The sequence below is a fragment of the Cololabis saira genome, chromosome 15, assembly GCF_033807715.1.
Source record: "Cololabis saira isolate AMF1-May2022 chromosome 15, fColSai1.1, whole genome shotgun sequence".
In the NCBI taxonomy this organism is placed as follows: domain Eukaryota; kingdom Metazoa; phylum Chordata; class Actinopteri; order Beloniformes; family Belonidae; genus Cololabis; species Cololabis saira.
The window spans coordinates 15,245,009-15,269,457 of record NC_084601.1 but is presented as its reverse complement, the minus strand read 5'-3'; the positions used below and the strand labels follow the sequence as shown (position 1 = coordinate 15,269,457).

General features: G+C 40.3%; 1 protein-coding gene across 1 annotated transcript; it reads right to left on the bottom strand.

Moving 5' to 3' along the window:
• Positions 1-2,435: 2,435 nt before the first annotated feature.
• nfe2l3 (nfe2 like bZIP transcription factor 3) lies at positions 2,436-22,146 on the bottom strand. Its single transcript, XM_061742357.1, has 5 exons — positions 21,340-22,146; positions 17,307-17,387; positions 15,928-16,035; positions 7,310-7,784; positions 2,436-4,759 (listed from the first exon to the last, which is right to left on the bottom strand). Exons 1-5 carry the CDS (start codon positions 21,826-21,828, stop codon positions 3,996-3,998), a joined length of 1,917 nt encoding a protein of 638 aa, XP_061598341.1. The 5' UTR covers positions 21,829-22,146; the 3' UTR covers positions 2,436-3,995.
• Between the last annotated feature and the right edge of the window lie 2,303 nt (positions 22,147-24,449).

Below are 24,449 nucleotides of genomic sequence, written 5' to 3'. Positions count from 1 at the left end.
ATGAAACATTTATTCTAATGACATAATATAGTGGGTACGGAAAGTATTCACACCCCTTTAAATTTTTTCCTCTTGTTTCATAGCAGCCATTTGCTAAAATCAAAAAAGTTCCTTTTATTTCTCATGAATGTACACTCAGCACCCCATCTTGATAGAAAAAAACTGAAATTTAGAAATTGTTGCTAATTTATTAAAAAAGAAAAACTGAAATATCACATGGTCATAAGTATTCAGACCCTTTACTCAGTATTGAGTAGAAGCACCCTTTTGAGAGAGTACAGCCATCAGTCTTCTTGGGAATGATTCTCCCAAGAAGACAAGTTTTTCACACCTGGATTTGGGGATCGTCTGCCATTCTTCCTTGCAGATCCTCTCCAGTTCTGTCAGGTTGAATGGTGAATGTTGGTGGTTGTCATTTTCAGGTCTCTCCAGAGATGTTCAGCTGAGTTTAGGTCAGGGCTCTGGCTGGACCAGTCAGGAATGGTCACAGAGTTGTTCCAAAGAATCAGCTTTAATCAGAAGCCACTCCTTTGTTATTTTGGCTGTGTGCTTCGGGTCATTATCTCGTTGGAAGGGGAACCGTCGGCCCAGTCTGAGGTCCTGAGCACGCTGGAAGAGGTTTTTCTGCCAGGATATCTCTGTACTTGGCTGCATTCATCTTTCCTTCAAATGCAACCAGTCGCCCTGTCCCTGCAGCTGAAAAAAACCCCATAGCATGATGCTGCCACCACCATGTTTCACTGTTAGGATGTTGGGCAGGTGATGAGCAGTGCCTGCTTTTCTCCACACAGACCGCTTAGAATTAACGCCAAGAAGTTCAACCTTTTTGTCTCCAAACCAGAGAATCTTATTTCTCATAGTCTGGGAGTCCTTCATGTGTTGTTTGGCTAAATCTATGCAGGTTTTCATATGTCTTGCACTGAGGAAAGGCTTCTGTCGGACCACTCTGCCATAATGTCCCAACTGGTGGAGGGCTGCAGCAATATTTGACTTTGTGCAACTTTCTCCCGTCTCCCCACTGCATCCCTGGAGCTCAGCCACAGTGATGTTTGGGTTCTTCTTGACCTCTCTCAAAGGCTCTTCTGCTACAATTTCTCAGTTTGTCTGGACGGCCAGGTCTGAGTTCTAGTCGTCCCAAACTTCTTCCATTTAAGGATTATGGAGTCCACTGTGCTCTTAGGAACCTTGAGTGCTGCATACACTCTTTTGTAACCATTGCCAGATCCGTGACTTTGCCACAATTCTGTCTCTGAAATCTTTGGGCAGTTCCTTCGACCTCATTTGCTCTGACGCACTGTGAGCTGTAAGGTCTTATATAGACAAGTGTGTGCCTTTCCTAATCAAGTCCAATCAGTTTAATTAAACACATCTGGACTCCAATGAAGGAGCAGAACCATCTCAAGGAGGATCAGAAGAAATGGACAGCAGGTGAGTTAAATATGGGTGTCACAGCAAAGGGTCTGAATACTTATGACCATGTTGATATTCAAGTAACCCAAAAAACCTGAATTCACACTAAAAACAATGAGATCACAGCCACCATGCTATGAATGACAATAAACAGGAAACCATGCTTACAGAAAATGTCTGTGGAAAAAAGTAATTGATGTGAATGTTGACAGATTTTTGCAGTGCTTACGGCAGTGCTTCTAAATCCTGGTCCTCGTGGGCCCCTGTCCTGCATGTTTTAGATGTTTCCCTACACCAACACACCTTATTCTAATTAAAGGTCTTCATTAGCTTGTCACCAAGGTCTGCACAGCTCTGTTGATGACACAGGTACTTTTATCACTGTGTGCTGAAGCAGGGTAGCATCTAAAACATGCAGGACAGGGGCCCACGAGGACTAGGATTGAGAAACACTGGCTTACGGTGACGATGCTGTTCTGTGCATTTGTGGATCGATCTGTGCATGTGTGAATCTTACCCTGTGCATTTGTGATTTATGAGACTGTTCTAGCTCCATAACCGTGCAGGGGAAGCATGCACACAGAAGGCGATGCAAATTCAGACACAGGCCACACAGCTGCTTACGCTGAGATTGCATGAAAAAAAAAGTTTGATTTACAAAATAATTCAGATTCACTTTGGCCTTCTGTGTTAACAAATCACATAGAAATTATTCTTACAGTATTTGATTTAATTAACAGATGGGAAACAAGTCCTCTTTTTTTTAATCTGGGGACACTGTAACAGACTCAGAGCTAAATCTCAGCTGCAGGTTAAACCACAGGTGATAGTACAACAGGCTTTATGGTGTCACATGACAGTCTTAGTCAAAAGTTTAACCCTAAACCTCAGCTATTCTTATGAAAGTGCAGTTGGCTTAATTTGCTTGTAATAGAGGTTAAAAAAAAAGCTCAAAAGTAACATTTATCCTGTAGACATCCTGCCACCAATAAGATTATTTAAAAAGTTTGGTGAGAAGAAAGAGACAGTAATTTGTTGGGTTTTGTTTGTTTGTTTTTAATCAAAAGAACATCTGCAAACAATCTCAAATTCTTTAGGAAAAACCATACTTTCAGAAATCACCATTTTATCTAACAAATGCACCATAAGCAACATAAAGACATTTGTCGAAGTTATAGAAACAGCAAAGTAAACTCAGTAAAACCAGGACAAAGAATTAAAAGAACATTTTGAGTCACTTATGACTACTTCACACTCTTTAGTTACTGCATTCCCTCAGTGTCAAAAGGTCAAACATGAATCATTTGGTAACCTCTGATTACCTGCATTAATTTAATGCTCATCTCAAATAAAACATAAAATGTCATCTGACCTTATTTGTTTTTTAGCAATTTGATACCAATTTAGGTTTGCATTAATTTTGATGGATTTTTAATGTCAAAATCCATGTCAAACTTGTTTTCTTTTTAAATTTAGCCTTAGAAAAAATTGAACATGAGGTAGAATGATATTAACAAAAAAAAGTACAAACTTATTTGAAATGAAAGGGGTAAAGTCAGATTGTGCTTAATCACATTCTTTTTCATTCACACTAAAATCAATTTCTCACTCCCTCACAATTGATCATATAAAGCAATCTGATCATTGTAAGATACCACCCTCTGGTTAACATGTAAACTCAACTATTAACCATTAATAATGAAAAGAAACAAGATAACCTAGCCAAGGTTCTTTTTTTTCTGGAAGATTGATATTTTAGTTTTGCGTCACACTTTGCATCAGCTCCTCACCACCAAAAGAAAAGAGAAATAGACTCAAAACACTTTTTCTTATAAGCAAATCAACACCATTTCATTTTTATCATTGGTATTCTGCATGTCATTCAAACATGTGAGAGAAAAAAAAAGACCTCCTCCCCAATAATTCAATAGTATTTGCCCTTGAACATTTGAAACTGTGTAAACATTAGATGAGTGATGGCCCAATTTTTTTAATCATTTATATTTTCAGTTACCATTTTGAAAAACCACACTGTCCTCAACAGTGTATATAAGCACTTCAAACACCCAATAAACTATAATAAATACAATCTTTAATCTGCATCTACCAAATAAATGTAAAGAAAGGCAAAGATACAAACAAACAAACAAACAAACAAACAGAACTCACTCTTCTTAGGTCTCTATCCAGTAACTGTCACACTTAACATTAAAAGTCAGAGTCTTATATCTTATCAGGCACAAACAGAGACTGGTACAGTTGCCAGTAGCTAAGCTATTCCCCCTAAAATTTAGGGCCATAATGATCCCATCATCTTTGTCCATCTGTAAAGCAAAGAATGTCCAGTGTGAAAGCTACGGTGCTCACAATATGTACAGATATTCTTTTCACTCGTATTCTGAGTGTCTCTTCTTTTTGCAGCTTCTTCCAAATTAAACTTCCAACTGTGGCAAATCCATACACATCTTTTTTTTTATTTATTTTTTTTTTACAAAAGGAGAGACCCCAAACCCTGAGTCAGGTAAACAGGTTCAGTGATATTCCAGAAAACTGAAAGGTCGAGTCTTGGGTGGAAATAAAGGAAATCATTGCTTTTTTTCCTTCTTTCTCTTGTCCGTTTTGTTTCCAGCTGATGTGCTGACAGCAGGCCGTGTTAAGGGCTGAACTACAACTCTCCCATTAGCCCCGCACTGCAGGGTGAATCTCTCTGGGTTTAGGGGCCGTCCTGAATCATCCCTCAGCCGCGCCAGGACGTCCCTGGTCAGCTGCTTTATTTGTTGGCCAACAGCGCCCATAGTCTTGGCTGTAAGTTGTTTCTCTCTCAGCAGTCTGTCTCTCTGAGCTTGCAACCTTTCCACCTCCTCCTGGAGCCCTGTGATAGCATCTAGTTTGCGCTTGCGACAGTTTTGAGCTGCCAATTTATTTTTCCCACGTCTGCGAATGTCCCTCAGGAGGGTCACCTGCTCCGCGGAGAAGCCGTGAGTGTCAAGAACCTCCATGAACTCCTCCACTGGCATGTTGACGATCTGGAAGGCGGAGAATGGAATGCACATGGCACGAGCTCGCAGCTCATCACGGCTCAGCTCCCGGTCCTCAAAGTCCTCCCCGTAGTCGTCGCTGAGAGGCTCTTTTATGTGGGGCAATTTCAACGATGCCTTACTGAGAAGAGCGGGAGACGAGTAGCTGTGGTCATGCCACACGCTGTCGCTCAGATCAACAGGTGACCAGCTCGAGTTGTGGTTCAGTATGACTTTTGAGGTGACCGATTCCACCTCACTGCTGTAGCCTGTGGCTCCGCAGTCGTCCTCACAGTAGGAACTTGATGACGATGATGACATCTCAGAAGAGCCTGAAGGAATGAGGAACAAGGATTAGGGCGATGCATAACTAAACAATTCACCTAATTGACCCTTTGTCAAGCCCCCATTGCTAGGTTGGACAAAATTGTCATCTCACCCATCTACTTCCATTGTAAAAACAGGGTTTTACATCACTTTTAAAATGAAACTAAAAGATTATTATTCAACACAAAATTTTAAGGATTAATATTTAATGGGGTACTCATATTGTTGGGTCATGGCATCTTTGCAATGTAACAAAAGTATTCGTGATGATTCAATGTAGGAGCTTGTGTTGTATGTTTTGTATGTGTGAATTTTTGTGTTTCTGTATATATTTGTGAATGAGTATTTTTTAAGTTTGGTTTGTATTGTGTGTACACTGTATTGTCACTCATGAGAATATGAAGACCCCAGGAAGAATAGCTGCTGCTTTGCAAAAGCCAATGGGGATCTTAATAAAACAAACAAACACACTTTATTTCTAATTATTGGACCAAAGAAAATTAACAGCAACTAGATATAAATAAAAAGGAACACTTCAGGTACTGTGTAGTGAGTTTAAAAAAAAAAACAGAGGTTTTCAGCGAAAACAAGATATTTTGATAATAGCACGTGGAAGGTTTGAACTGCGACTGCGGCCATCCACATAGCTTTATCCAAAGCAAACATTTTTCGTAATTTACCGTTGGTTTTGGGATGAAATGTATTCCAGTGACTCTCTCTGGGTACCAGGTGTCACTTTCACCAGTGCCAAGCACACCGCCTAACCATTTTAAGATAAATAAATAACCACTTTCGCGGTTGTATACTGCTCCCGAGCAGACTTTGTTTTGGAAGCATGGATTTCTACCAGTTTGGGGATAAAAATACGCTGCACCCTCACAACACTCTGTGCAGTGTACTCCGAAGTGTTCCTTTTACTAATACAAAGTTTAAAAAAAAAGAATCCAGTGATTTAAATTTCGATGAAAGTAAAAACTACGCTTTTTTCATTTATGTGAACGAGAGAGACAACTTTTTTGTCCAACCGGATATTCTGCCCCGGATGTAGCAACGGTAGGGGTGGGCGATATGACCTAAAATTAATATCACGGTATTTTTCATCTTTTGAACGGTGACGGTATAATATCACGGTATTTTTTGGTACGTTTTGGGAGGAGTAGCCTGTCCTGTCCCTTTATTTATTTATATATATATACATACATATATATATATATATATATATATATATATATATATATATATATATATATATATATATATATATATATATTATATTATATTTATTTTTATTATATTATATTTTAAATATTTTGTAAACCTGTCTTAAAATGTAATACTGGACCTCGGTTGGGCTGGTTGGACAGCGGGTGGTGGAAAATTTCCCTTAATTTTAAATCCAAAACTTGACAGGTTTATGCCATGAGTATTCATATACAGTAATCCCTTGTTTTTCGAGAGGGTTACGTTCCAAAAAGAACCCGTGATAAGTGATATTCACATAGTAGCAACCCTTTTCTTTTTACAATTATTATACAAAGCTTCAAATTGCGGAGTTCAGCACCGCCTCGCACGTATTTCACTGCTCTTCTGAGCCGCTGCATCCCGACTCGCGCTGCAGCGTCTTTTTCTTCTAAAGCCTGCGGTACAGGTGTGTTTTTTCGAGAGAAGAACATGGTTATGGGTATTTTTTTGTCACTCTTTTTTTCTTCTGGGCAAAAAGATTCTTTTAAACCGACATTCATTAATTTTTTCTCCATCTTGAAGTGGGTGACTGGTATTCCAGCAGGTTGAAACAGCGCTCTGCGCTCCGCTGCCGTCAAAGACCCGCCCAGCTCTACTTCTGATTGGCTAGTGTTAGTTTGGTTGAGCGCCAGAGCTGCTTTCCTCTCATTCCATTGGTAGACAAACTCGGTTGACTCAAACTTTTTTTTCTCTCTCAAACCTTTTTTTTTTTTTTTTTTTTTTTTAAAGCAGTCAAACTCGCACACCGAGAAAAAAAACTCAGCACGCCGGAGATCCGGCACGGTGCCGGAATACTTTAAGCCCTGTCATTTCTTACTACTCTTGTCGTAAGGTGTAGCAGCAATAAACGTTGCCTGCATTGAAAGCTGTGTAGTCTTGGGACGTGCTCCGCTGGTGTTGCTCAGCAGCACCAGCGGAGCAGCGGTCCCAGCGGGACCAGCTGCTGGTCCCACTTGCGCTCGTTTTGGCCCGGGTTGCCTCTTCATATTCACGGGCGTGCGTGTTTTTTAAGTGATGAAACAGGTTTGCTTGTGTTTCAACCTCTTGCTGTCACAACACGGCAGCAAACCTTGCATATCACCGACGTTTTTAATGCCTTATTTAGGCTTATTATTTTATAATTGATTTATTACGGTATTGACGGTATTGCAAAATCCATGTCGTGGCGCAGTTTCACACCGGTGATGACTATGACACCGGTGAACCGCCCACCCCTAAGCAACGGACAATGATTTTTCTGATTGGTCAGTCAGGGACCAATCAGAAGGCTGACAAAGGGTCAATTAAAGACATTGAATCTACAAACAACAAACCTGGAGACGCTGGACCTCCAGAGCTGCTTTCCAAGGAGAGACCAGAATCCGAGTCCAAGTCCTCAAGGACCCGTGGGTCTATGCACGCCCAAGAACTCATCAGCTGGTCGTCGATTGGGTCTAGGCATCCCAAACCCAACTGATTGATTTGGTCAAACACTGCCTCGTCCAGACAGCCACCCAGTGCACTTTGTGGTGTCACATCTCCAGTGAAGTTACATACTGCAGCAAAAGGGAGCGCAGTAGAGCCTGAAGCCATCCCTGATGAAGTGTTTGAGTGGGAGGAGCCGGTGGATTCAAGTCGCAGAAGGGTTCTTTGCTGTTGGGCGAGTGTCCTCGACCCGGTTCTCCCAGAAGCTTCAAACACTCCAGTGCCGGTTATCATGGCATCATGTAAACTGACATCCTGGCTGATGGCGTTTGTGATGTCAGTGTCGAGGTCTGGCAGACGGTCAGAAACAAGAGAATCCAAGTCCTGCACAAAAGACAAAAATTGCATTTCAGCTCAAATTGTTCAATATACCTCTAAAAATACTTTTCTATGATGCACTGAAAAGAGGAGACTGGCCCTCTCTGGGATTGATGTAAGCATCGTGGTGTAGTTAACAGAATTTCCCCATGTTTTAAAGTTGAGTGTAACTGTATAGTCTGGAAACTACATGATTTGAAGGGAAGGTACAGTCATTTGTTCAGATCATGTTGGATTAAAATTAGTCATTAATGTAGCAATATCAAATATCGTGATACCGCACGCAATTTCGTTTTGCGCACTTTGGATTGTTGGTAAGAAAACCATCTCAGTCAAATCCAACGGCTCACCTCTATTTTGTTCGGTAAGTCTTGATTTTCTATAATAATATTGTCACAATCTTAGCCGAATGTAATTTAATGTCTTGAGTTACTATGCCATGTTAATGTTGAATAAGAGCCGTGACCTAATTGCTTGCGCTGTTTTATCTGTTTCAAATTATTTGCGCTTCATTTGAATTCATTTTTTGAGCGCGGCATGTAGTGGCACATTTAACTTGACTGCGACACTTTTAAAATACTTGTGTGTGAATTGGTTTGCCAGTTGATGTTGAGATTATTTATATATATATATATATATATATATATATATATATATATATATCCTCAGCCTGCCAACTCAGAGAAGGAGGAAAGCAACCAAATTCTGCAGTGTCTGTACAGCCGCCCGGATGAGCCATCCAGTGTGATGTGGATCTACGAGCCAATAAGATTCTGCTCCTGTCGTTACGTCACGACAGGAGTGATGCGTGAAACCACGCCCACAACTAACTTCACCGGCCGGAGCTTCCGCCATTTTTCCGTAGCGATGGATCGTGTCATTCAGGCAGCCAATCAGCACAGAGCCTCATTATCATAGCCCCGCCCACTCAGAATCCCTCATAGTGAATGTGGAGAGAATGGGAAGATAAAGACATGGCTCAGGCTGAATTTCTAATTTATTTAGCAAAAACAATCAAAAGCTTGTTTTTAAGACATTAAGACCTGTTTAAAATAGGCATTAGATGCCATAATAGGTCCCCTTTAAGTCAGTCCTGGGCATTGCCATCCTCTACCAACCCCGGGAGGGCCCTACACTGAGCTCAAGTCTCCTCCTTACTTGAGGAGTGAGCAGCCGCTTCTTTTCACCAAATAGGGTGGGGTTTCTCCGGCTGGACGTAGCGCGTGGAAGGATCACGTTATTCCGGCCAGATCTGGCGCCCCGGCTGGCCAGAGGGGGCAGTATAGCCCAGGACTGTGTGCATGTTTTTGTGAGGGTAGCTCACATTAGCTACCAAGGGAACACGGGGAGAACATGCATCCCTTTCCCCAACCCCTATTAATGCAATTAGTTTAGCTGATGCTGTGTACTTGAGTGGAATAGGCCCTATTTTGTGTTTGTGATATTTTGTTCCAGTCATATAGGTGAATGAAATATTAGAAAAAAAAACAAAACAATACACTCAAGCAGTTTTAAATATATTAACTCCAAGTATAGCTATTATTTATCTAACCTTTTTTGATCAAGAATTTGTTTAATCCTGTCCCATATCTAATGTAATGTTTCAGATAAATGCAGAGTTCAAACGCATCAGAACCATGCATCTACAGTCACGGTTTCTGTTGCAGCGAGACCTTCTCTGAAAGTCTGCTGTGTGTTAGCAAAGCGGTCGGGAGAGCAGCGCAAAAAGCTGAAAGACACAGCTGCCATGATGATGGTAAGAACTTTTAAATTGTTTAACTATCAAGTGTATATGCATTGAATTGGGACAGTAAATGATTTATATGCATCCAATGCAAAGCTAAACTTACTTTAACTGTAAGTACTGATCCCACTGAAAGTACATTTTTATCACTGTCCCGCTGTGAGAAAAGTATCTTTTTTTATACCATCTCTGGAAATGTTATCAAGTCCATAAAGATCAGGTCCAAACAGGTACTGGTATTTTTAATGTTTTGTAGATGCTGTGTCACATGGTGACTGGTTAAAAAAAAAGTCAGTTTTTGTCTTTGATCTAGGGCTGGGCGATATGGCCTTTTATTAATATCTCGATATTTTTAGGCCATGTCACGATACACGATATATATCTCGATATTTTGCCTTAGCCTTGAATTAACACTTTGCACACAATCACACCAGTATGATGATTCTATATATCTACATTAAAATATTCTTGTTCATACTGCATTAATATATGCTAATTTTAAACTTTCATGCAAAAAGGGAGAATAAGTAAAATTTACCAAAACTGTATTTATTACAGTTACTCATTTCAAAACAGAAAGTGCACGTTGCATCTCTCTGACTCCCCGTCTGAAGAACATCTGCTAAGAACATGTTCTGGTCCTGGTTTTACCAGGATGAGCTGCTCTGAGCAGGAGGGGCCTTTAGACAGGGATTAAAGCAAAAAAAAAAAATCCCAGGACGGAAATCCGTACCCAGTACGGAGAACTTTAATCCCTGCCTTTAGAGCACCTTTATATTCACTAATGTAGGTGTAGGGACTGCAATGTTTCATCCTCTCCTCCTTTATTTTGCATCACTTTCACTTACTTTTAGAAATATGACGTCATATAGTCTTGTTTGACTTTGTTTCGATGATAGTGATTGATTTCATGTGGCCACATTTAAGCAACACTAGGTGACGTTTCTCAGCTCTGGAAGAGAAAGGCTCGGCGGTGCGCTGCGTGCAGACACGTGTTGCACTGAGCGGCTCCTCGGCTCTCCGGAGAGCCGTGCGCGGCGTGCGAGGAGAAAACATCCCCTCCTGTCTTTACTAAACCGTCCCAGTTTGCTTTGAAAAGAGTCCGTTGCGCGTAGCAACCGCACGGATGAACTTAAACAGGCCGCGTTTGGGAAAGTTTAGGTGGAACTCACGTCCTCCTCCATTCGTTAGCATTAGCACCAGCTGCCGCTACCTTTCTGCTGGTCATATGACGATGCACGCACGTGACTGACGTATGTAACTAGGTGCGCTTGTTTTATCTCTGAGAAGGAGAGACGAGAGAGTGAGAAAAGCCTGTAATTTAATGCCCGCGGCTAAAAGCAAATGCGTGACAATGTATACTCGAATATTCACAATATAGTCATTTTGTACATCGCACAGAGTAGAAGCCGAGATACATCAAGTATACTCGATATATCGCCCAGTCCTACTTTGATCACTCTGTGCTACTGAAAATTAGAGTTCAAATATCTCTGCTTTCTTTGTCATCATTGTTAAGGACGACATTGATGCTCGAAGGGAGTCCCTCATCAAAGGACTCTGCATCTATATGAATGAGAATCCAGACGTCTTGGTGCAGGTACATGGTGAGGGTTTTATGAGTAGAGTGTGGCTTTGCTACATTTCAACACGTATTCAATTAACCCAGTGATCCTACTTGGACTGTTTAGGTCCATCTGCCCTCTTTATTCATTTGGCAAAAGGATTCCAGTGCTGACATTAAAACAAAAAATTGTCACACAAAGGGTCCAAGCAGTCCACTTTTTCATCATAGCCCCCTATTATAAAAGTGAAAAAAAAAAAACACCCATTTTGACTCTACTGCCACAGAGCTAAAAATAATTCTCTTACATTAGGGGTCACACTAGTGTGAAAAACACTTCAAATTCCTGATTCGAGTGAAAGAAAGAAAATTCCACCGTCCTCCCACACTGTACTGACCTTCAACTGACAAGGATTGGGATACAGTCCGGTAGTGTAACAAGCCCTGGTTACTCGTAAAAAGCATTCAGGAACATCAAAAAAACTTCCATTAAAAAAAAATAAAAATGAGTGGAATTCAATTGTTACGTTAGTTTTTGTTTGAAAGAAACTGACCCAACAGAATCAGACACGCTATCCAAATTCTGATGCTGAAAGGAAATCTGAAGTCTTTCTGAGTGACATAACCTGGCTTCTGGTAGGCCAATGTCTTTGAGACAAAAATGAATGTAAAGCTAAAAGGCTCATCATTTTGAGCTAGAAGTTTTTTCCTCTTAGAAATGGACCGTGGATGGCAGGGCAATCTTTGGCTACTGTAATCTAATATGCTGCATACATGGTTTTAACTAAAGCATAAGAATTGCTGCATTCAAAAGAGATCAGTTAAAAAAATAAAAATCCTCAAATGTTTTATCTTTAACATGACTGAGTGCCATGGAGAAAACAACAGTGCGCCAGGCAAGGACTTTTCAGATGTTGGGATCATCATTGAGGGTGTGGTGGTTCTTCAGGACCTGGATAACGTGGCCCTTGCAACAGCCATGCTGTTTGGACTTATTTACTCCCTGAACATGAGTTACCCATCACAGCTCCGCTACACTTTCGAGAGCATTCAAAAGCTGGTAATGGAGTTGGATGCAACTCAGCTCTTGAGAAAAGCCCAAAACTGCTCCTGCAGGGAGAGCTCACTGTTGTTGTGCAGGTAAGGTGGTAAGCTCCATCTAAGAGGACTTTCCTGCACTTTCTCAACCTGCAGGTTGAATTTCAAGGTGATCAGTCAAGCAACCCACAAATTCCAGCATTCATTGTTCAGTGTTTCTTTTGTAACTGCTATTCTGTAACTGATGTGGATGGGGCCAGTTTATTTTCCCCTCTTCCTCTCTGCTACAAGTTCTCTGATCGGCAGCTTTCTATTGGTCTTTTACAAGTGGAGAAATAGAGAATTGTACAATCTAAATAGTCCCATCAGGGCCGTGTGAAACAGGAGGTTTTAATTCAGTTGGAGTAAAGAATTGAACCAAGATGTCACAATATAATCAGTGATGGGATTTTTGACACTCACTGTATCACTTTATCCTGTAGCTTTTGAATGAAGGTTTTGACATACAACTGTTATTTTTTCATTATTATTTGGGATAAAAATGGGTACTGTTAATGATAAGAAATGTAATGGAAATGTGATTGCCATTCTAGCAATCACTTATTTTAATGTTTAAGGTAACGTATTGCATTTCAAATCAGTTCAATAGTTACATTGAACTGTTTACAATTTAAATTATTTTATTTAATCTTTACAAAAGAGGCCTTAAACATAATGTTTGTATTTTCCTCTTCCAAGATGGTTGCCTATAACCTTTTTCAGAAGAAAAAGGTCTAATTTGTATGCTCTGATTGAGTTGATAAAACATTGAAAAACTGACATTACTTATTCAGTGTTGATTTGTATTTCTGAAAGGCAGTAATGTCAGTTCAATTCTTTATCTACTGTCTGCAGTGAGATTAGACATTTTGTTTTGAAAGGTTACAGGCAACCATCTTTGAAGAGAACAATACAATCTGTTTTAGGGCCTCCATTAGACAATTTTGTATTTAATACTAGAATAGTAACCAGTAATATGAAAATAACCTTGTATTTAAGATGGATGTCCGATCAGGTTTTCTTGGCCCCGATCTGGTTCAGTCATTTGATTTTGAGTATCTGCCGATACAGGGTCCCGATCCCATACTTTCGTAACACATTAAAAAAAATGATCAAATGCAAAACAAACGCTAACCCTAAATTCAGGTTGTCCCTCATTTTATTCTTATTTTATCATTTATCATTTAAACAGTGCCATTCTCTTTGAATCAAGTTATAATAGTGCAACTATTCATTAGTAAAAATAGTGCAAATTTAAACATAAATGCAACCAATGTCCACTATTAAATTAAGTAAGTCCAACATGTTTACTGTTAAGTGACAAATACTTTTGAAATGTACTTTGTTTAATTTAACAGTCAGATGCAGATGTTGATACGATGAGGCTACTTGAATATATATATTATGATGTTCTGGACCTCCGCTTGAGTAAATTTCCTCTAAAGCCAGGCATACACTGTGCGATTATCGGCTCGTTTTGAGACGATTTTCCAGTCGTGCGACTATTTTTTGGATCGGGACGGATATCGACCCAATCGTTGCTCGTGCCTCGTGCAGTATACGTGGGGTAACGACGAGAGATTAACACCTCACGACGAGCTCCCGATCACAAATCGTGAGCTTGCAAGAAAATCAAGCGTGTTTGAAATCCTGGTCGCTCCTCGTGAAGGAATCACAGTTGAAGCAGCCACGACCCGATTTGCCTCATCCTTTCGCAGAGAGCATGCGCAATCTCTGAAGTCACGTCAAAAACTATTATTTGTAGTTTAAGTGTTGCAAATTCACATTACAAATCATGTTTTATTAGCAGAAAAAAAGACTGCATTTCCACGTACGGTGCGGGTCGCCGCGTACCCTACACCGTAGCTCTGCGTCGGTGTAACGCGGAACCATAAATCAGCCTTTAGTGTGTGCGCTGTGTGCTGTTCTGAACTTCTCTGTTGTGCTCATTTTGCTGGGACGTCGGGTTCCTCCGCCGAGACACAACTTTTGCGGTATGCGTTCATTGTTGAGTCTAAAAATGATGCGCAGTGCACACCCAATCAGAAAGGGTACAGATATTCTGTGATATTTTTTTATATTTATAAAAAAATTCAATTATAAAAAAATAAAGGATCCCATAACCTTTGATCAGGTGGGCAGGACGTACGTTTGGGATGACACAGCTCACCCCTGCCCCAAAACCAGCCTCGAGTTCCAGTACAGAGAGGTCCGACGGGAGGATTATGATCGTATAGTGTGAGCAGATGGGTCGCATCCGAGCATCGGGTCGTACAGTGTGAGACCATAAATCGTGGGCTGTGAACTTTTGAACTCCGCGATCTAGTTGTGCAGTGTGAGATGGGGCAGTTTCAAACGATTTAAAATATCGCAGTGTATGCCCAGCTTAACTGGACCTCTTAAAGTTTTAGTTGAATACCCCTGCTCTAGAGACTCTTAAGACTCAGCTTACAAAGAGTAAGTGTAGTTTACTAGCTTCAGCTTCCTGTGGCAATAATTAGGTACAACATGTGCAGCAACACAGACAGCAGCAGATATTTCACTCTCTAAAAGTTGATACAAGTTGTAAACTATAAACCTTAGTTTTCCTGTGGAAAGAGGAATTAAATCTTTAAAATAAAAATTATGAATTATTAAGCTTTGTGAAAGCTTTAGCGGTAGCATCCGCCGCGTGTGAGGAAACTCTTGTGAGTGAAGCACAACTCTTCTTCACACTAGAGCTCCAAATGTCACTCGTGAAGCGACTGACACGACTGTCGTCCTGCATGAGGGTTTGGACTGTATATAGTTTGGTAAAACTCCGACAGGATTTCATCAGTGTACGCGGCAGCGCGTACCGTGGATCAAAGCTGCAAACGACGCGTTTAAACCTGACGTCTTCTAAAAAGAAAGCGGCTGAATCCATTACCTTAAATGTAGATGTAGTTCTTTATTTCTTTATTTTCTTTATTTTTCTTGCTGTCATTTATACGTCTCTGTTACGTCTCCTTTTCTTTCTCTGCCTTAGCTGCAGCCAACTTTGGAAACTCAATATACTCCTTCGTGTGAAAAACTTTCAAATGTCTTATCAGCTTCGTTGTGTTGAAATTCTTTTGTAACATTCCTCCTCGGGGAGGAATCTCCTTTGCACACACTTTGCAAATTGCAAATTTGTTGTCCTTTTCAGACATTTTAAAACTCCCATACCGGTGAGGCCGGTCACGCCCCCTCAGGACCGCTCGGTCTGAGGTGTGGGAACGCAGCGCGGGCGGTGTTTGCTGTTGTAAACATCATCAGATCGGCCTGCTCTGAACTATTATTTTCCGATCTCCGATCAAAACCGATAGGGGCATTATCAGCCCAATACCGATCAATCGGTGCATCGAGGCATTTTTTGAAAAATGTATTGACAGCAATGTTGAATATTGTTACACAGTATAAAACCTGTGGGGGATACAGTGAACATAATTACATTAACAGCATACAATACTGTTACAGGGCCGGCTGATGTACACCTCAGCGCTGACATGATTACAATAAAAAGATCTATAACTATTATAATAAAAACACAAACACAAAGTAAGCAGTTACGAAAATAATACTATAAACCCAATAAATCTAGACAGAATCAGTGTGCTGGTGCGTGAATGTATTTTATATATTTTGAAACTTAATATTTCTCATCTCATAATCATTAGTACAGTTTCTTATAGAACAAAGGGCGGCCCAGCAGAAAAAGTTTGGGAACCACTGGCTTAATGTATGAAGAAGTACAGACAACTTACATCAAAGCCTGAGACGTAGAGTAAATTGGTCCAGTCAATATCAGTGGATGGAAGTGGAGGATGGTCATGTGTTGGATTAGACAGTGCAGTGATGCCTCCAAGCAGATTCTGAAAACAGTAAAAAAAATAAAGAAATAACGTTTATAAAAAGCAATCAGTATATTAAAATGAAACACCTATTTGAGTTCAGTTGGTCTAGTTTCAAAAGTTGCAGGATTTACCCCTTTACATAATGTCGCAAGCGTTGTTACTGGTCACCAGGTCAGTTTGACGCTTTGCCTACATCCACAATGCGGGCATAAGATCCAAATCTGATACTTTTCTCTGAACAGCACAAATGACATGAAAATCTGATTTTCCATCAGACCTGGGTCACTTTCATACGTGGTATCAAATCTGATGCACATCTGTTTTTTCCCCAATGCGACTTCAGGGTGAAAATCTCAACATTTAAAAGTGCATTAATCATCCTGTACATTACACACATTTTGCACTAATGTTTCTCCATACCATCCAAGAAAATTAAACTATACACAGATGATAAACTACACAGCGCTGCTTCTGTTTAACTAAGTGGATGTAGCATCCGTGCTTTTGCTAGCCACTTGCCTAGACTAACTAAACTCTGTGTTTGGGCAATAGAAAAGTCTCATGCGGTGGCCCGATTGGACAAGTGTGTCTTAACATTTATCTTACTGAACACTGGCTGTCAACCTTGTCATAAACATCCATGAGCAAGTTTGTCTCTCAAACACACACTCAAGACTTAATCAGTTGGAGGATCTCAGTGTTGCATAAGCAAGCTAAATTTTAGGTTTAAAATGTCCATCCAACATATGTCAAAAATCTATTATCACATAACTATTGCAAAATACAGTAAATAAATAAAAATGAAATAAAGTGTAGTCCAAGTGCCATGAATTTGCACTATATGAGTCAATAATATATTCTATATTGCCAATCAATTGGAACCTTACTACCTGAGATGTTAGTTTAGATGGTAATTTACATCTAAAAGGGCTGTTTATGTAAGTTGCAGTTTTCCATTTCTAATAAAACTACATTTCTATGATAGAAATTGTTTAACTGTTTCCTAATATCTGACTGACTTTCCACTAAAGTTTAAATTAGGTGACAAATTCCTCTTGATTCTGTTCTTGAACTGAGAATTCCACTTTTTCCCCTCTGTCACTACACACATCATGATGGGAATCATGTGACTATTTTCACTGTAAGGACAGAATAGCAAAGAGAGCAATTTGTACAACCTGTACAGTACAAAAACATTGTCACGGAACAACAACCAAAACATTTGAGAAAACAAACTCAACACAACAGTTAGAATTCAACACTATCCAGCAAGTAATGAAGAATTGTACCTCTTGTTCCAGTGTGGAACTGTGAGTCAGCTGAGTTACTGAAACAGGTTCCTCTTCCTCTTTAATTTTTACTTCATCTTCCTGGTAGGACAAAGACAGGCAAACTTAGCAATTTAAGACACTGAAACTCAACACAAAAGGACTGAGTACAAAGGGAAAATAAAGGAAAAATAACTTGTTTGCTGATGACCAAAAGCCTCCAAAAGTCACTGCATTTATGTCTCGGTGATTTCAATCCATTCTCCTAAGATTATTAGGTTAGGCATGTGCAATGAGTTTCAAATATTTGATCATAACTTATAAGAAATCAAGTTAGTGGGATCATGTTTGGCCGTCACACAGAGGTTCAAATGAAATTCACATGTGATGGATGTACGGTAAATTGTGCTTTGAAGGTGTGAGATCTGTCAAAGAGCCTCAGGGATGTGGAGCTGTTGATAGTCAGACCCATCTGAACTACTGAGCTATGTCTAAAGATGAATGAAACAGATTGTTGCTAAAATAAATCTAAATAGCATTAATGACTCTCACATGTTCTGTGTTTTTGTGAATTATTTGATACAAAATATGAACCATTCCCATTGATTTAAAAATGTGTTTCTGCTTGATCTATCCCTAAATTAGAATAGGATCCTGTGTTTAAAATCTTCTGTTATGCCAAAGATAATATATATGTTTTAAAGTGTTGGTGTTACATTTAGGCAACAGAAAACGTGATACACCTCCAGTATTGTTGGCCACCAGCTGTCACATATGGGATTTTATTCAGATTTTATACACAAAGTAATTATTTGGTCAAATGATAAACAGGATGACTTTTATAACTTCCAGCAAAAGGATTGTTCCTCGGTTCTGCACGTTAAAGGTTGAGGAAAATCAAAGTGTAAGTGCTCTACACCAGCCTATTCCTGCCTCAGCTCTGCCTGAGCTTGTCAACTTTTGCTCTTGACAGCTCTGCAGTTATCAGCTGGTTTTGTAACTATGAGCAATAATTGATTTGAACTTCTACAATTCACAGCCATAATTCTTTCCTTTGAACTTTACAAAAAACACACCTAAAATATCTTAAAGGAACAAGGGGAAAAAAGAAGAGGAAAAGCTACATCAACATCACTTTACACATGTGAATGAAAAACTCTAGGAGGGGCAGTGTTCAAGTGGACCACTGCTTTTGTAGCAAACGAGGTGTATATCCAAGCCTCATTTCTCAATCTCTCAACCCCCACTGCTGGTGGTCCTGTCTGAGGAAATATGATTGTTACACAACTGAGGACATGAGCTGTCCCCAGTACAAAACATCCACCTAGCAGCTGTTTTATAATCTCAGCTTGAAAAACAGGATCACTTGGAGAACTGAACAAAAAGAAAAAAGGGTGTGATGACAGTCTTAACGGATAATATCTCTCACAGACTACAGATGTTTCTTATGTGGAATGTAGAGCAACATGTCTATAAACATTGTGACAAATAGTAGTCTTACACGTTATAGTTGTGAACACAGATTTTACTAAGGTTGCCTTATATGTAAAGTTAATCCTAGGTTTATTATTCTGTGGTGGCCTTGGTGGCCACTACTTCAGCCACCAAGTTTAACTAACCTACTCATCTTTTCTTATCATTTTATTTATTATTTACTGTTTAATTGTGTCTTGCCGCTTTTAATGTTGATGTAAAGCACTTTGAATTACCTTGTGTTGAATTGTGCTATACAAATAAACTTGCCTTGCGCCTAAATTCTATTTGTTATGTAAAGAAGGCTGGCAGGTGCAACAGAAAGTTACCTAGATCCTTGTGATAACTCCCTGTCACTTTTAACTGTAGTTAGTATAATTAACTAGACTGGTGAGGTTAGGATCTGTTCGTTAGTGTTGGAGTACCAACCTGTGCTGCTGTACTACGGAATTTGATGTATAAATTTATATGTAGAGTATCTAACTCTTTAAATAGCATTATTACCTGCTTAATGAATCCTGCACTCAGCTAAGTCAGGTTCACATCTATGTTGTGGAACCACTGGCATTCATGTCTCTACACTTGCGCTTGAACCCGTTTTCTTTTTGTGTCACTGTTGTTTTTAAGTCTTCTGTATTGTGGTTGTTGTCTTTTATATCGTAGGTTGTTGTGTTTTATATCGTGTATGTTATATGTATACTTTTTTTAAATGGTACTATGGACCTCTCCTCGAGAAGTGTGAATTGAATTGATTAAGTTGGTATTAGTATTATCAAGTCTCTGTAATAAATTGTGCAAGTAAAGAGACTTAAAATACATTTAAAACCACAATAATAAAAACCACCTGTAACAGCAGTGGAACACAACATGAAAATCAATGTGTATTTCACCTTTTGCCAACAGCTTATCACCTCATGTTGTTTCCTGGTTCACCAGGTAACAAAACAACACAAGTCACTAGTTGGGTGGGTGTCCAGTTTGGTGTGTTGGACGGTATTCTCTGTTAAGCCACTACTTTAACTAACCTACTCATTCTATAGATTAGACCAGAGCAGTGTGGCCAACTGTATGTGATATAAAGCACTTTGAAGTACCTTGTGTTGAATTGTGCTATACAAATAAACTTGCCTTGCTTTGTGAGGCTAAATGCAATTTGTTATGTAAAGAAGGCTGGCAGGTGCAACAGAAAGTTACCTGTGATAACTCCCTGTCACTTTTAACTGTAGTTAGTATAATCAACTAGACTGGTGAGGTAAGTTCTGTTCTGGAGACACTGGTATGAGTCTTGTTGTAGCTGTTGTTTTTTTATGCTCTCTTAGTGTTTTTATGTGTCTGTATGCTTTTTAATGGACCTTGAAGTCTGCACAAATAAAGTTGATGAAGTCGGTATAGTCCCTGTATTAAATTGTGCAAGTACAAAGAGACTTACAATACATTTAAAACCAAAATAATAAAACCACCTGTGACAGCATGTGGAACACAACATGAAAATCAATGTGTATTTCACCTTTTGCCAACAGCTTATCACCTCATGTTGCTTCCTGGTTCACCAGGTAACAAAACAACACAAGTCACTAGTTGGGTGGGTGTCCAGTTTTGTATTCTCTGTTAAGTCACTATAGTCCATGGGCCAGACCAGATATCAGTACCACTCAAAGTGACCAAACTTACTTATGATTTTTGAAAAGATCCATTGTCTGTAGATGATATTTTGGTGAGATAACCCTTCCTGAGTGGCAGCTGTATCATAGTTATCAGCTCATGAAGTTACCCACCCCCTTCAGGTTAATTGATGATTCTAAATTGGGTATATTATACATTTCCTGAATCCTTATGGTCCTGTGAGTATTCCAGTTTTTGTATTTTTTTTTTTTTTTGTATTTTGTGTCTCTAATGTTTATAAAACTAAGCTGGTTCCTTTATGTCCTGTATTTGCATGATAAAGACCAGTTTGTGACATTAGCCTAGTGGCTGTTATAGTTTATAGCAGCCTAATGATGCTCTTAAGGCTCACAATGACCTGTAACAACAATATAGTAGGGGTATATTATACATTTCCTGAATCCTTATGGTCCTGTGAGTATTCCAGTTTTTGTATTTTGTGTCTCTGTTGTTCCTAGTTGACACAGGGCTAAAAGATGGTATACCATTTAGGTGAAAATTGTGTGTTGTTTATAGTTTAAAGGGCTGCAGTGAACTCTATGTTGGTCAGAAAGATTCACATCTTAGCTTCAATGAATGCTTAAAAGGTTCCATTTAAAATGATACCAAAGACAATATTGTGACACATTGACAGATATCCTGTACATGAGTCTAAACCAGGACATGCACCAGCATATATAGTGTAATTTTCTGAAGGGGGTGGTAACTTCATGAGCTGATAACTATGATACAGCTGCCACTCAGGAAGGGTTATCATACCAAAACATCAGCTACAGACATGGATCTTTTCAAAAATCATAAGTTTGGTCACGTTGAGTGGTACTGACCAGTGAATTTTGGACTACTGCTCTAACTAACCCACTCATGGTGTAGATTAGAGCAGTGTGAGCTGTAACTGTATGTGATGTAAAGCACTTGCCTCCAGAGGAAGCACCGGGGCGTCAGCGCCACCAGGCCCGTGTCCCGGCCCGGGGTCTGGGGCTCGGCCTCCCTCGGTGTCATCATCCCCGGGTCCGTCCCCGGGCCCCTGCAGCCCGTGCAGCCCGCCGGCGGCGGTGCTGTGGTTGCTGGCCGGGGGCCCGGCCTCGGAGACCTGGTGCACCAGCCAGGCGCTGAGCCGCGTGGGGAAGCGCGGCGAGCCGAGCCGCCGCACCTCGTGCAGCAGCCGCCGGCTGGCGAAGAAGTGGTCCAGCTCGGGGCATTTGGGGTGCACGCCGTAGCCGTCGAGCGTGTCCCTCAGCAGGTGGAAGGGCGTCTGCACGTACGCGGAGCTGGCACCCAGGTTGATGTCCGCCGGAGGCGGCTGGTAGTAGCCGCTCAGGTAGCTGTCGAGGTCCACCCGCACCCCGATGAAGCTCAGCAGGATCGTCAACTGAATCAGCCCGTCTGCCAGGTACTTTTTCTGCATTTTCTACACAATGCAGACTTGTAGGGGGTTGTGAAATCCCTAGGGCAACAGCGGTTGCCTCTTTCCCCCGGTGGTGGGAAGCTAACAAAGGAGCACGCCTGCTGCTGTCAGACAAAGAGGCTCCGCTGCAGCCCGAACACCGGCCAACGGGACTCCTACCAAGGGGACATGGCCGACAAGTCTCTCCTATGTAACTTGTGGTGTATAAGTCACTCGGTGACGAGAATTAGTCGTTAGAATCTTTTAAAAGTTGAGATTTAAAGCAAAAATGAAACATAAGAAGTAGCTACAACCCGGTCTCCATACAGTGCAGCAACTCTTTTTTTAGAATTTGCATAGTTTGTTCTGATTGGACCAGCGCGTTAGTCATAACTGACCGTGATTGGTCAAGACAACTGTTCGTCATAATTTTGACCAATCACAGTAGAGGAAAGTTACCCACAACACCCCGGTGGTGACGACACATAATTTTCATTTACAACAGCTGAACTCAGACAAATATCACTTTAGAAATACATTTGTAAGAATCAATTGTCTCTTTTTTTTAAATAGTTAATTAATCCTTCGGGTATAACACATAGGTTTTACCAGGCTTTATTACCTGACGTTTGTACTACTGACCTAATTTTGTACCCTCTTATTTGAAAATACCTCATACATGAAAATCAATGTGTATTGTGGTATATAAGTCACTCGATGACGAGACTTAGCCGTTAGAATCTCTCAGAAGTTGAGATTTAAAGCGAAAATGAAACATAAGAAGTAGCTACAACCCGGTCTCCATACAGTGCAGCAACTCTTTTTTTAGAATTTGCATAGTTTGTTCTGATTGGACCAGCGCGTTAGTCATAACTGACCGTGATTGGTCAGGACAACTGTTCGTCATAATTTTGACCAATCACAATAGAGGAAAGTTATCCACAACACCCCGGTGGTGACGACACATAATTTTCATTTACAACAGCTGAACTCAGACAAATATCGCTTTAGAAATACATTTGTAAGAATCAATTGTCTCTCTTTTTTTAATAGTTAATTAATCTTTCAGGTATAACACATAGGTTTTACCAGGCTTTATTACCTGGCGTTTGTACTACTGACCTAATTTTGTACCCTCATATTTCAGCCTACTGATAAATGACAGAATTGCAGTTTGAACTTTAACTATAATCATTCAAATTCCCATCAAAAGGGAATGATCCTGCTGAACAACATGATAAACCTTTGCCATCCCAATTTAAGACACCACCCCCTGTCCTAAACACTGGTATAGTCCCTGTATTAAATTGTGCAAGTACAAGAGACTTAAAATAAAACCACCTGTGACAGCAGTGGAACACAACATGAAAATCAATGTGTATTGTGGTGTATAAGTCACTCGGTGACGAGACTTGGCCGTTATAATCTTTCAGAAGTTGAGATTTAAAGCGAAAATGAAACATAAGAAGTAGCTACAACCCGGTCTCCATACAGTGCAGCAACTCTTTTTTTAGAATTTGCATAGTTTGTTCTGATTGGACCAGCGCGTTAGTCATAACTGACCGTGATTGGTCAAGACAACTGTTCGTCATAGTTTTGACCAATCACAATAGAGGAAAGTTACCCACAACACCCCGGTGTCCATGCTTATGGTGACGACACATAATTTTCATTTACAACGAGAGGGACCTGGCTGCAGGCAAGATGGCCGACAAGGGCGCGGCCATTTTTTCCAGCCATACCGGAATTCCAGACCGGAAGTTGGTCTTCTTCGTGTATATTATTATTCGTCGCGCCGAACCAGACCGGTTTTAATTTGTTTATGATATTTAGTATTGATTAAGTTTATTTTGTTACTTAACCATGTTTTATTTTGAAAGTACTGGGTAGCTGGAGCGCACCAGGTGAGATTATATATATGGGTTGGCAGACACAGGTGAGCCGGGCACCTGGGAGGGCAGATGGTTTTTTACCAGGGCAAGAAAGGCGTCAAAGATCTTTGCTCGTTTGTTTGCCAGGAAAATAAACCATGGAAACTATATTTTTTGCCTGGACAATGGACTTTCTGTATCCTGCGTAAATCCACTCCCTAGGTGTCTCAGTGGCCGTTTGATTATTATAGTTTGATACTTTGAGTTGAATATTTTGATTTATTTATTTACTTTGTTATAATTCACCTGGAGGACAAATAGCCACTACAATGATGTTAAACACATGACATCTAAAACTCCACGGCACCGTCGCAACAACTACGACACATCTCTCTCCCTGCACGTTTGCTCAAACCTGATGGAGGTCAGTTTTATTGTGAGGTGGGGATCTCACGCCACAAGCTCATTTTGTTAATATTGACCCTCATTTAGTCCCGTGCAGGGCGCTGCCTCCAAATGAAAGAGCAACAGAAGAATACATATTTGAAGTGCGTTAGGTGTGTGTGTGCAGGAGGATCTCAGTGGAAACACCCACACCTGCGCCTCCGCGGAGCCGCAGATGATCTACAGGATCATTAGAATGCTTATGAATGTGGTCGAAAACGCAGATCTTCGGTTATGTGTGGATGCAAATGTTTTTATAAACGGAGGGGGGGAAATATTCGTTTTTAAAAATACCCGGCTACGTGTGGACAGGGTCTTAGACTTGTG

Excerpts from the sequence above, each read along its gene's own strand:
- nfe2l3 (XM_061742357.1), bottom strand. The coding sequence starts at position 21,828 with ATGCAGAAAAAGTACCTGGCAGACGGGCTGATTCAGTTGACGATCCTG. Across the intron at positions 17,388-21,339 it reads CCCCGGTGCTTCCTCTGGAG|GAAGATGAAGTAAAAATTAA; the intron begins GCAAGTGCTTTA and ends TTGTCCTACCAG. Across the intron at positions 7,785-15,927 it reads TCTACGTCTCAGGCTTTGAT|GACTTGGATTCTCTTGTTTC; the intron begins GTAAGTTGTCTG and ends TCTTTTGTGCAG.